Source organism: Acartia tonsa, chromosome 12 (assembly GCF_053477335.1).
Source record: "Acartia tonsa isolate MP-2025a chromosome 12, ASM5347733v1, whole genome shotgun sequence".
In the NCBI taxonomy this organism is placed as follows: Eukaryota; Metazoa; Arthropoda; class Copepoda; order Calanoida; family Acartiidae; genus Acartia; species Acartia tonsa.
In genome coordinates, this window is record NC_137271.1 from 24,673,789 (window position 1) to 24,686,754 (window position 12,966).

At 30.6% G+C, this 12,966-nt stretch overlaps 1 protein-coding gene across 1 annotated transcript; it reads left to right on the top strand.

The window, feature by feature from the left end:
• Nucleotides 1-5,723: 5,723 nt before the first annotated feature.
• LOC145333733 (carotenoid-cleaving dioxygenase, mitochondrial-like) lies at nucleotides 5,724-11,385 on the top strand. The gene is made up of 10 exons (XM_080178945.1): nucleotides 5,724-5,812; nucleotides 5,895-6,029; nucleotides 6,230-6,376; nucleotides 6,453-6,594; nucleotides 9,060-9,170; nucleotides 9,282-9,445; nucleotides 10,293-10,454; nucleotides 10,541-10,604; nucleotides 10,693-10,869; nucleotides 10,979-11,385. Exons 2-10 carry the CDS (start codon nucleotides 5,970-5,972, stop codon nucleotides 11,305-11,307), a joined length of 1,356 nt encoding a protein of 451 aa, XP_080035071.1. The 5' UTR covers nucleotides 5,724-5,812; nucleotides 5,895-5,969; the 3' UTR covers nucleotides 11,308-11,385.
• The last annotated feature ends 1,581 nt before the right edge of the window (nucleotides 11,386-12,966 follow it).

Sequence of the window (12,966 nt, forward strand, 5' to 3'; positions counted from 1 at the left end):
CTATCTTTTGTCCTTTTTGGATAGATACTTAGATTTAAAAATAAGTTAGATAAGCAGATTGGGGATATAAAATATAGTATAGAAAGATAAAAGTAATATTCGTATTATAACATATAAAAAAATTTGGAAAAATAATGGAATTCAACATCTATAAAATGTGAGCTCAGATAAAAAACAAGGATGACAGCATCCATAAGTAGCGAAGCTCAGAAATTATGAATGTATATTATGAATATATTTACAATATACCAGTGTCATCCTATGTATTTGATGAAATAGGAAAATGACAAAAACTTCAAAATCACGCAACCTTTCAAGCACGAAAAATGAAAAATCTAGGAATCGATCTAGCACCACAATTTATAAACAAATCTTTATGAAACTTGATGGAAATATGTAGAATATGAGCATATTCAATCCCTGATAATTTTAGCTGCAAATCCTGAATAGGAATTGAGAAAACAATAGAAAACCTAAAATTCTAGGAATCGATCTAGCACCCCTATTAATATAAAAATCGTAATAAAACTTATGTAGAATATGTAAAATGTAAATTTAAGCAATCCCTGAAAATTTCAGCCCATTATCTTAAAAAGGAGTTAAGAAAATCAGAAAAACATGAAAATGTAGGAATCGATCTAGCACCCCAAATAACAGACGGATGGACAAAACAATGTATAGATTAGATGTGCATATGTTATAAGAATCTTCACTAAAAATTTCAGCTTTCTATCTTTTATAGGAGCCGAGAAAATCACGTTTCCCCCACTTTGTCTCAGACGGACAGACGGACGGACATTTCGAATTATAGAGTAGCTTCGCTACTAAAAAGAGACAAACATAGTTTAGATTAAAGTTCTTATATACATTGAATATTCTAAAAAACTTTAGTTTTTTTTTGTGAAAGGTTTTAACTAATTAATGGTTTTATGATTTCTTACCAACAATAAAAAAGTCATACATTTAAAAAAATATTTCTAACCAACTAAGTTTAATCAGGCAATCTAATTTGATAATGATAATTACAGAGAATTTATTGGGAAGAATTTTAAAGTTCCATTTAGCTTATTCTAGAAAAAAATTATTATATCTGATAGTTAATCTTAGCTTGTTAAATTGTCCTATTGATTTTGAAATATATTTAATGATTCCTATAACATTTAGGTACAAATTTTGATAACAACTCTATAATCATAATTAGAAAATTAATTTAAACATGTTCCTTTATTTAGCATTTTCCATTTGATATAATAATTTTATTTATTTAAAGAAGGTGTATCAACTTTTTTTTTTTATAGCTAGCCGGTTCTTTTAGTAAGTAGTAGATGTAAAATTTTTCATAGAATTCAGATATGCAATCGTTTTTTTGTAGACCTCTTACTTTTTAAGTAATTTAAGTTTTTTAAAAAAAAGATTAAGTCGATTTTAAGGTACTAAAACGCAACAAAAAAAAGGAAGAAAATGTCCATTATGTACAAAAATAGTAAGATCTTTAATTTGACACCTTACTTTTTGAATTTTGTCAGGTAATTATTGAAAAAATTGATTTTTTTAAACCCACGAGAATAAAAACTTTGAACTTAATTTTATCATTTTACAGGTAAAAAAATATGGGTTCATATATACCTTTAGAATCAGAAAAATATTACAAATCCATTGTAAGCAAAATTGAAAAAAGTAAAAAAAATAAAAAATAAACAAATGGCCAATTATATTTTTTGTTCAGGCAACACTTTCATCTTCCCTTTTTTACCCCCTCTTTACCCCCTTTCCATTTTTATACTCAATTCAAGAATTAAGACATTGCCTGTATAATATAACATGATATTTTCATATAATTCCTTTTATTGTAGTTTATATACTATATTGTAAACTTTTTTTTCAATTTTGCTTACAATGGATTCATAATATTTTTCTGATTCTGATGAACCCATATTTTTTTACCTGTGAAATGATAAAATTAAGTTCAAAGTTTTTATTCTCGTGGGTTTAAAAAAATCGATTTTTTCAATAATTACCTGACAGAATTGAAAAAGTAAGGTGTCAAATTAAAGATCTTACTATTTTTGTTCATAATGGCCATTTTCTTTCTTTTTTTTGTTGCATTTTAGTACCTTAAAATCGACTTGTTTTTTTTTTTAAACTTAAATTACTTAAAAAATAAGAGGTCTACAAAAAAACCGATTGCATATCTGAATTCTATGAAAAATTTTACATCTACTACTTACTAAAAGAACCGGCTAGCTATAAAAAAAAAGTTGATACACCTTCTTTCTAAGTAATTATCTGATTAATGAGTAATAATATTTTTAACAAAACATGTCGACTATAAACAATTCTTATTAAGCGTTCTACATAAAAGTAATTTTGTAAAAATTTTACATCAAAGATAATTTGTTTAGACTTCGATTAAATATTCAATGTATTGTATATATTGTATGTGTTATTTTTAAATGTTTGGTTTTTGCTTGATTTGTTGAGCTTCTCTTTAAGGGTGTTTTCATACTTGTTAAAAGCGAAGCTTTTCTATAATTAGGGTCGGTCCGTCCGTCCGTCCCTCTGTACGTAACGGATAGCTCTTTTCGTTAATTTAGGCATGTTAGAATTGTCCTATCGATTTCAAACTTTGCATGATGATTCCTATAGGAGTTAGGTACGAGTTAGAAAGCAAAGCAACTCTATAATTGTTACTAGAAAGTTCGTACATCCATTTTAAACATGTTGATTTTTAAGTTTTTTTAACTTCAAATTTTAATGTGATAAAATTATACGATTGGTCTGATTTTTGGAATAATAATTTCTAGGACAACAAAGTACATTGTTGTAAGCGAATAATCTCTATAGTCAAGTACTAAAATGTAAGTATGCCCTTAAACAATATCCTGTATTTAAGAAGTTTTTTATCAGATTTATCTACAATTTTGTTTCGTTCGACTTTTATACATTTATATTCTGATTATTCAGTTCTGCACTATACAAGTGTTTATGTTCGTTTGTCCTAATGTTTCAGAGCTTTGCTTTTATGGATGTTGTCATCCTTGTTTATATAAAACTACGTGGCAAGTTTTATGATACACTCAAGATATATTATACTGTCATTGTACCTTCATAGATTCTATATATGATATGTAATTACATTCATAACAAGGATGACAACATCCATAAGTAGCGAAGCACAAAAAATCGTCGATGGGAATATGTACAGGTAGATTTAAAAGGTTTTTACTAAAATCAAGAATAGATTTATTGGATAAAATAAGCATGAAACCTTGTTTTATTTTGCATGATGACGATGGTCAAAGTAAAATATATTAAAGATGCTCATAACAATGGGAAAAATTATTTTGATACTGATATCCCATAAAAGTTTGAAAATTGCATCAAAATAAACAAAGATATGGGGAAATATGTAAAACATATAAAAATAGCCAAAAACCTGATAATAGGCAGTCTAGCCGTCATGGTTGTTTTATTAAAACGACAAAAAAATTAATTTTTAAATCCTTAACTTAAAAAATTTGGAAAATCGGACCATATACACTGAAGATATGGAAAAAAGTGTTAAATATATAAAAATAGCCTAAAACCTGCCAAAAAGGCAGTCTGGCCGTCATGGTTATTTTGTTTAAAAGACGGGAAATTTAATTTGGATATCTTTAACTGAAAAATTTTGAAAATCGGACTATAAACACTAAAGATATGGAGAAAAATGTTAAATATATAAAAAACAGCCTAATCTTGCTAAAAGGCAGTCTGGCCGTCATGATTGTTTTCTTTAAAAGACGGGAAATTTAATTTTGATATCTATAACTGAAAAAATTTTGAAAATCGGACCATAAACACTGAAGATATGGAGAAAAATGTGAAAAATATAAAAATAGCCTAAAACCTGCTAAAAAGGCAGTCTGGCCTTCATGGTTGTTCCTTTAAACGACGGGAAATATAATTTTGATATCTGTAACTGAAAAAATTTTGAAAATCGGACCATAAACACTGAAGATATGGAGAAAAATGTGAAAAATATAAAAATAGCCTAAAACCTGCTAAAAATCGGTCTGAACGCCAATGATGTTTTATAGTCAATTGTGCTCCTCAATGATGGGAATGTTGTCAAAAAATTCTATCTTTTATAGGAGCTGAGTAAATCCCATTTCCCCCATAGCGTTACGGACTGACGGACTGACTGACTGACTGACGGACTGACTGACGGACGGACGGACGGACAAAGTGAATTATAGAGTAGCTTCGCTACTAAAAAAACATGATAAATCAAAACAAGAGGACCCCAGGATTTGGTCATGTTGAAGTTCCAAGAACTGACTTAAGAATATTATAATTTATGCAAAAAAAGGATTTAATACCAAATTTAAAGTTTAAGTATTGCTCCTCTGGCAACAAACTTTTACCAGGAGGATTTATACAATGTAAATATAAGTGCTGTATAAGCTTATGATTTTTATCTAGAACGGACTAAGAATATACTCATAAAGGTTTCTGAAATAAGAACATATCCTACTGATTTATTTCCAGAAATATATTTTTAAGAAAAACATAATGTAATGCCACTTAGGAGGCATAGTTTGTAAACAGGACACTACAAATTGTATTTTGTTAATTTTTGCATAAACTTCAACATTTATTAATCAGTTTGATGTACTACAACATGATACAATCCTTAGGTCCCTATTAAATACCAGTATAGTATAAGACAGTAAAATAAATCATATCTGAATGCATTATTCTATAATCTAAATAACCAGAATGCTAACTTCCAAAACCTGTAATTGGCTATAAACTTTTTAAAATCAATTAAAATAATAACTTATTAAATTACCTAGAATATCAGGACTAATTGTACTTTGCAAATTTCCAAACAACAATATCGTTTTTCAGCAAATTTTAACTAAAACTGACGTAGTAATTTACTCCCCTTAGTCATCCTTTGTTGTTGGACCTGACGTTAGAGTGTCATGAACACCAGCCTCGCCCATATGAGGTACTCACCTTAAATGTAAAAAAGCTGTATTATAAAAACTTACAGTAACCCTCATATTGTTAAAAAATAATTACCTTATTATTCAACACGTGTTTTGAGGTGTCAAATGTATTGTCCATAATGCTTAGGTTCTCCTGTTATGAATATTTGTTCCATTTCTTTTAAAAAACTAATCATAAATTATTTTTAAAAAAACTGTCAACAACTGCATCTTGAATCTGTTTCAAACTGAACTTTTAGGTTTGGGCATTATGAGAATTTTTACTAGAATTGCAACTTGGCAGATTTTAAACTTCATCTTTTATTGTAAATATTTCATTTCAATTCATTAATTAACTTGTTGGTTTATGATCTTGTTATCTTTTTCACCTATCAATCATCCAAATATATAAAAAGGAACAGAAAAAAATAATTTAGAACTCTTTTAATTATGTTGGTAGTAACTTTAATACTTACTGTGGTAAATTTACACTTAGGTAAAGATCAAATTAGAAATTTTTAGAGCAATTATAACAAATGTTTTAGATTATTTCAATTATTAAACTATTAAAAGTATTCTACAAAGTAAACCATCCTCAACAGTGTTTGTTAGTTGTGCTATATTTATTTTTATAAGAAAATCTATTTTTTTTTTGTTTAATGATTAGTTTGACTAATTTACATCACAATTTCTCTTGTCCATTGTCTGACCACCAATAAAGTATTAAAAAAATAATATTTATAGGAAATGGGGAAAATGTTGGCTGGATTGAATATCTTAGTGACAATATTGAAGAATTTCATGACATTCCTTTAGAATGGGAAAAGGGATCTAAGGTAAAAACCAAGTCCTTATTATTCATTCTGTTAACTTATTAAATTAATTAAGTTCTTTACAGCAGCAATTGAATTATAATAGGTACCTAACTGGTTGTATGGAACCTATGTAAGAAATGGACCTGGACAACACAGCTTTGGATCTAGCCGCAGGCAAATGAACAATTGGCTGGATGGATTTGCTAAGCTTCACTCTTTCAAGTTCATCGGAGACAAGGTGTTAAAAAAAATTTTATTTTCTGTATATCTCTTTGCTTAAACTTTAACACTTAGAGGGGAGTGGGTGAATGCCCTTTCAATATGGAATAGTAATTTTTGGAAAAACACCATTCTAGCAGCCTTAGGGTACCAGCAAACCTTAAAGTATAAAAAATTAGTTTAGTTTAAAGTATATATGTATATGATATCCTATCTTAGGTACTCTTCAGTGGAAGAATGTTAGAATCAAAGAATTACCTCGAATCTGTAGAAAAGAAGGAATTAGTTCCACAACTAACCCTCAATGCTTTTCTTGATAAAAGAAATGATTGGAATTTCTTAGAATTGTTAAAAATAATGACAAAGGTAAATCAGCTAATTTATCTTTATTATTTAATAACTATTTAGAAATGTCATGATAATATCAACTTATTTGTATAAGATGAAAGAAGGAACAGCTTTTGATAATTTTAACCCCATGGTCTGGAGATTTGGAGCCAAGGATAAAGAAAAAGGAATGTACATGGCTTTGACAGACTCTCCAAGTGCTATGCGCTTCAATATATCAGACTTATCATCCATGGGTAAGATTTTTATCCAAATTTTGCATGTTAAAGATTTTTTCCAAACAGATAGAGTAATATTTTTATAGTTATCTCCCCCTTCCTCCCCCCTCACTATCCCTAGCTCTGACGCCCTCTTTGGTGGTTTCTCTGGCAGTTCAAACACCCCTCCCATTGCTAAAACAAAACTTGTTCTTTTGGGCACCTCTATACTGAAAAACTGTGTTGATAAAATCATGGATTCCGCAACAAACTCGGGTTTTGACGTCATTGATTTATGTAAAGGTGGAGATTTTTTTAACAACACCAAGGGGATTAAATTACCTTTATCATCAAATTTATATGATACTTTAGTTTTACTCTTTTTGGGAAATCACATTTTTAGTAAAAGTAATCATTTCAAAAAAGATGGTGTTTACCATATGGAAAATCAAAAATTTTTAACGGACAAACAAATCAATAGTCTCATTGCTGAAACTTGCCATCTTATCTCAGATATACAATTAGGTTTTAAGGGTAAAATAAAGCTGTTTGGTCCTTTGCCTCACTTTTCACGTAACTGTTGTTCAATCCCTCACCACCTCATTACCCCCTCCTTCCCTTTCGATAGCATGAGTGAATACATACTTTACTTAAATAAATTTATGGCGTTTTATCCCATGTTAAGAATAGATAAGGTTGAATTTATCCCCCCAACCGCAATTTTTGGCCGCTCCCTTCCTGTTCCATTCACCCATGACCTGACAAGAGGAGCCTCAAACACTCTGTCCTCCTACCTCAAGACTATCACAATAAAGCAGGTCCCCGCACTACCCCTCATCAACAACAAGGACGCAGAATCCTTCTACAGCTGGGTTGCAGCTATAAAAAATCCAAACCGGACCACCTGCTTCACAAAAACTGCTATACCCTGCAGCACCACATCACAAAGCAATCAAACATGTAGTACTACAAATGGTACTACTACTACCAGCTCTGAGAAGACGGATGACTCATCATGTACCGAGTTAACATTTCTGGCATCTCACCTGAGCTGGATCTTTAAATGTGTAGCCGTTGGCGTGGCTGTAGCCGTGGCCGTAGTCATGGCTGTAGTTGTAGTTGTAGTCGTTGTCATAGGCGTAGCTGTGGTTGTAGCTGTAGCCGTAGTCGTCGCCACAGTGCTGCTAATAAAACATGGATTTTTAAATGATTTTACAGAAGTGCAATGCCGGCTATCCTAGAATTATGGATATCTAAAATCTTTTATGGCCCACCTAAAAATAAATTATTTTCATCAGAGAAATGAAATTATATTTTATACAAAATTACTATTTTAATAACACATTTTAAATGTTTGTAATATTTACATATTATTAAGGGCATGAGCCAATGGCTGGTATGGCCTATATCGTGCCGGGGCGGGGCATGGCACAGCACGACATTGCACGCCCGGCCAATTGCCCAGCACGGCTGGACAGACAGCCACTACATACAAGACAAAGGGAGAGTCCAATAAATTCAATATAAATAAAAAAATACATTCAATTACTAAAATTTAAAAAATGTAATCATATTCCAACCTTATCAATAATATTGCAGTAATAAATCCCCAAAAGAATTTAATTTAATTTAAGTATATTTATAGTTTTATCATATTAATTTCCTAAAAACTGTCTCTTTATGTAACACAGGCAACATACTTTATTAGTATTACCCAATACCCATACATGACGGTTCAATATTAACAAATCATTCCATGCCCGTACGTTATTTTATACATCATATAAATAAACTACATCCTAACTTTTATAATTTACTTTTATTTTATTATTTATAAAAACCACAATTAAAATATTTTTATGATAGTTTTTAAATAAAATATTCCATGCCCGTACAATTATTCATACATTCATTTAACAATTATAATTTACGTTTTCAATAGTTTTACGTTAAAATTATCAAAAGCAGCTGTCTTCGTGGCGTTAGCAACGCTTTAGCCACACCAACGGACTGTGGTCATTTTTAGCGTGGTTAACCACGCTATGATTACAACTACGCGTTGTCAATATGATTTAAAGATCGCATTTTTTTTTGTGGCCACGATTAGGCGTGGTTAATATGATTTAAAGATCGCTATTAGGTTGGTGGCTGTAACTCTGACCACGACTACGGCCACGGCTACGCTTTTAAAGATCCAGCTCTGCACTACCTGTCAAGCTATCCAGATCCTTCACTGTTATCAGAACCGGACGATGAACCCTCCGATATGGAAGTTAATAACGAAGACCTCGCAGCAGCTCTGGCGTCGTTAGATATGTCTTTCGATTAAACACAAATTATATTCTAAAGACATATTCCGATTTATAATAAAATTATTCATATTTTTTCACTGTAAATAATCTTATGTTTTTATCTAATCTTGTCACATATCTTATTTGTAAGTGTTTCTCAAATAAAAAATACATATTAATAATAGCTATACTTAATATTTAATTTTACTTCAGGCCTTTACCTGCCAAAAATGATTCCATTTCCAGTTACTGGCTGTGCTCATCCCCTGAGAGAACCCGGAACAGACAACACTCTTTGGTTCATGACAAAGGTTGATGTTATTGGTATGTTTTGTTTAGTTCTCTCAATGCAAGAAGCCTAAAGTATCTATTGCATTTATATTATCATACAATATTGTTTTCAAATTTTAACAATAGAAAATCTTATATGAATAGGAAACAAGTTTGTGGAGATTCAACGCTACAGACCTTCTGATTCTTTCAGTGAACCTGAAGTTATTTCTGTCTTTAAGCCAGCTAAGACCTCAATGGTTCACAGTTTCTCTGTAACTGAAGACTATATTGTTTTATTCATGTACCCACTGGATGCTGATCCATTGGTAAGTGCATTTGAAAATAAAATGATTCCAGTTTGGTTCTTGTTAGCTGTTTCGCCGCAGGACCAATCTCGAAATATTAAGTGAGTGAGAGTCAAACCGCGGCTTGCTGTTCTATTAGATATAAACAACCAGATTGATTTCAAATCTTTTTATTCCAAAAGGATGAAAACCATGCAACTAAAACAAAAAAGAACACATTACATTACATATATATACTAAAATAAGATAAAGCAAAAATTTATATCATAATAACTATTAAATAGAATACTTTAATAACATCGATAAATGCACAGATTGAAATACTTGGATTTTCATAACAAACAAAGACCGATTGCCATTGACTATTGGCAATTGATCAGATCAAGGCCATTATAAACATCACGCATGAATAAGCATTACCTGGGTATATCTAATGCAAGCAGAACAGGCTTACAGTAGGTTTTATTCGAGTTCAAATGCCTTTTCCAAGGCATAATGCGTCTGTTACACACATTCTCTGTTAGAACAAAGGAATGAGCGTGTCGGAGACCATAACAATGCGCACCATGCTGCGCTTGTCAAACATTGGAGGAAGGAAAATTGTCGTCTTTGTTACATTCCCTTCGATACATTAGCAAGTTAATTCCTAATTTGCAAAATTAAGAAAACATATGGCCTTGATTACATAACTTCAATCAAAGGTAAATAAGGGAACATATTACAGTCATCCACAAATTTAAGATTACTACTCAAAGTCTAACATGTCCTACAAATTTCAAGAGCTGAACAACAGATTAGTTGAATGGGGAAAAAAAGCTATTGTTGTGACAGCTAAATATGCAGTATATGAAATTTAACTATGATTTAGGATATAATGGCAAAAAAGTTTCACATTATGGAGGCCATATCCTGGAAGGAAAAAACTGATACTGATGTTTATGTCATCAAACGCAAGGATGGAAGTGTCAGACATCTGACCACTCGACCAATGTATTCTCTACATCATGCTAATGCCTATCAGATTAATAAAGTAAGTTTTAACCTTACAAATTTTTAATTGTAATTATCATGAATACATAATCATTAATCAATGCATTACAGTTTACTTTTATATAGAACGAACTAGTTGTAGATCTGTGTGAGAAAAATCCTAATGCTCTAAAAGACTACTTAACTGTAGGTAATTCTTAATGTGATATTAAATTTGAATCCTAAACAAATAAAAAATTGGATAATGCTTTGTTTATGAAAATTAATTTTGTTCTCAGGTAAAATCTTCAATCCACCAAAGACGACTGACTGGAAGCATGTGAAGTCAGATGAGTTCTCAAGATGGAAAATAAACTTGCAAAACAATACTGTCACCAAATCTATATTTGTTGACAGTGTCAACAATCCCTTTGTCAACATGCTGGACTTCCCTGTTATTAATGAAAAATACAGAGGTTAGCCTAAAGATTTGCTGAATTTAATTTTTTGAATCTGGAAAAAAACATTTTAGGAAGTAAAAAGCTTATGTTTAAAAGTAAACTAATTAGGCATTTGATGTTTCAGGCAAGCCTTACTGTTACTTGTATGGAAACTCACTGATTGACTACACCAGAACAGCAATTGTAAAGAAAGATCTTTGCAAAGATGGAGGAGACAAGGTATGGTACAAAGAGAACCATTATGTATCTGAAGTCTGGTTCTTTCCAACACCTGGAGAATCTCTTCCAGAGGATGATGGAGTACTTTTTACTATTGTGTTTGATGGAAACTTAAAGAGGAGCTACATCATGCTAATGGAAGCAGCCACACTTGAGAGTATTGCTGTGTCTTATCTTCCATTCAATGTTCCTTGGTCTGCTCATGGATATCTTTTCCCAGAGGCACAATTCTAGATTTAAAAAAAAAAACTTAATGTTTCTTTTCTTTTTGATTTAGATAATGTTTTTACAAATTAGTTTGAATTTTATTTTGTGATATATTTTAAACAGAATTATACAAATAAAAAATTAGCAGGTATAAACAATGATTATAATAAAACACTTTTAATCAAATTCAAATGAATCAATAAAAAAATTTAAAACATTTTTATTTAAACCAAATCAGCTACAGTGGGATATATTTTAGAAAATTTTCAATTACATACAAGCATCTTAGAAAAAAAATTCAGTGTTTAATGAATTTCTGACAAATAATTGAACAAGGATGACAACATCCATAAAAGCGAAGCACTGAAACGGAAGGACAAACGGACATTAACATTTGTAAATTGTCTGAAACTGAATAATCAGAATATAAAAGTATCGAATGAGTCGAAGCAAAATTGTAAGTAAATTTGTTGAAAAACTGCTTGATACAGGATAATGTTTATGGACATACTTACATTTTTAGGACTTGATTATAGAGTTGCTTCGTTTATACTATTGTTTTTTGTTGTCCCAGGAATCAATATACAAAAAAATCAGATCAAACGGAAAATTAGATCACATAAAAATTTGTTTTTAAAAAGTAGAAAAATCAACATGTTTAAAATGGACGTACGGACATTCTGGTAATGATTATAGAGTTGCTACGCTTTCTAACTCGTACCTAACTACTACAGGAATCATCATGCAAAGTTTGAAATAGATAGGACAATTCTAACCTGCCTAAATTAACGAATAAAATCTATCTATCTCGGACGGACGGACTTTAAAATTTTTTAAAAAAAATTTGCAAATTGTTTTCGTGAAAAAATCCTCCAAAATCACATAAAAACTCTACAAAAATTAAATAAAATCTTATCTTAATAATAACCCTTCTATGATTTTGTTTAATTTTTGTAGATTTTTAATGTGATTTTGGTGTATTTTTCACGAAAACAATTTGCTATTTTTTTTAAGAATCCACCTCTGATGTTTGTAAATACTGCTGAATAATAGTTGACTGATTCAAGGTAAGGAAGGTTTTTCCTGGGAGGAAGGAGTATTAGACTGTCAAGTACACTAGTACCCAAAGTTTCATAATCATATCTTTTAGTCGTTAATTTAAATACTTTAGGTACTTTTAATAGATTTTGATTTGTTGTGTTATCAAGTTGAGTGTCCAAACGTTTCAACCAATAGTTTTATCTACCTTGTCTTTAAATATCTCGGCTCAACATTGAATCATAACTCAAGACATTAAAAATGATTCCTACTATTACTGCTACCTTAAATGCGAGACATTAATAGTTAAGTGGTAAGGGGAATGCTATGGTCAAAATAATGTGCAACACTTATTTTCATTTACGGTTAGGAATTCCAGACAAAGGTCGTGCAATCAATTAGTTGGTTGTCTGTTGAGTGTTATTTAACCATAGAGCAACAATACTAATCCAATTACATTTTCTGCAAAATAGAAAAGTAAACCACGATACAGAAATCATTTCAAAATTCATACCTTTTAATTTTTTTGTATTTTTTAAATACAGGTCAGGATAGGTTGACCAATAACGACAGCTCAAAACACGTATAGGTTTCGTGTTTTTTTTTCTCGAATTGATTTTGTTGGTTGTATAAGCTGGAAAAAGACTC

Bases quoted from the DNA above. Each gene is read 5' to 3' on its own strand.
- LOC145333733 (XM_080178945.1), top strand. From the start codon at position 5,970: ATGAACAATTGGCTGGATGGATTTGCTAAGCTTCACTCTTTCAAGTTC. The intron at 6,030-6,229 runs GTGTTAAAAAAA...ATCCTATCTTAG, and splicing joins TCAAGTTCATCGGAGACAAG to GTACTCTTCAGTGGAAGAAT. The intron at 6,377-6,452 runs GTAAATCAGCTA...TATTTGTATAAG, and splicing joins TGTTAAAAATAATGACAAAG to ATGAAAGAAGGAACAGCTTT.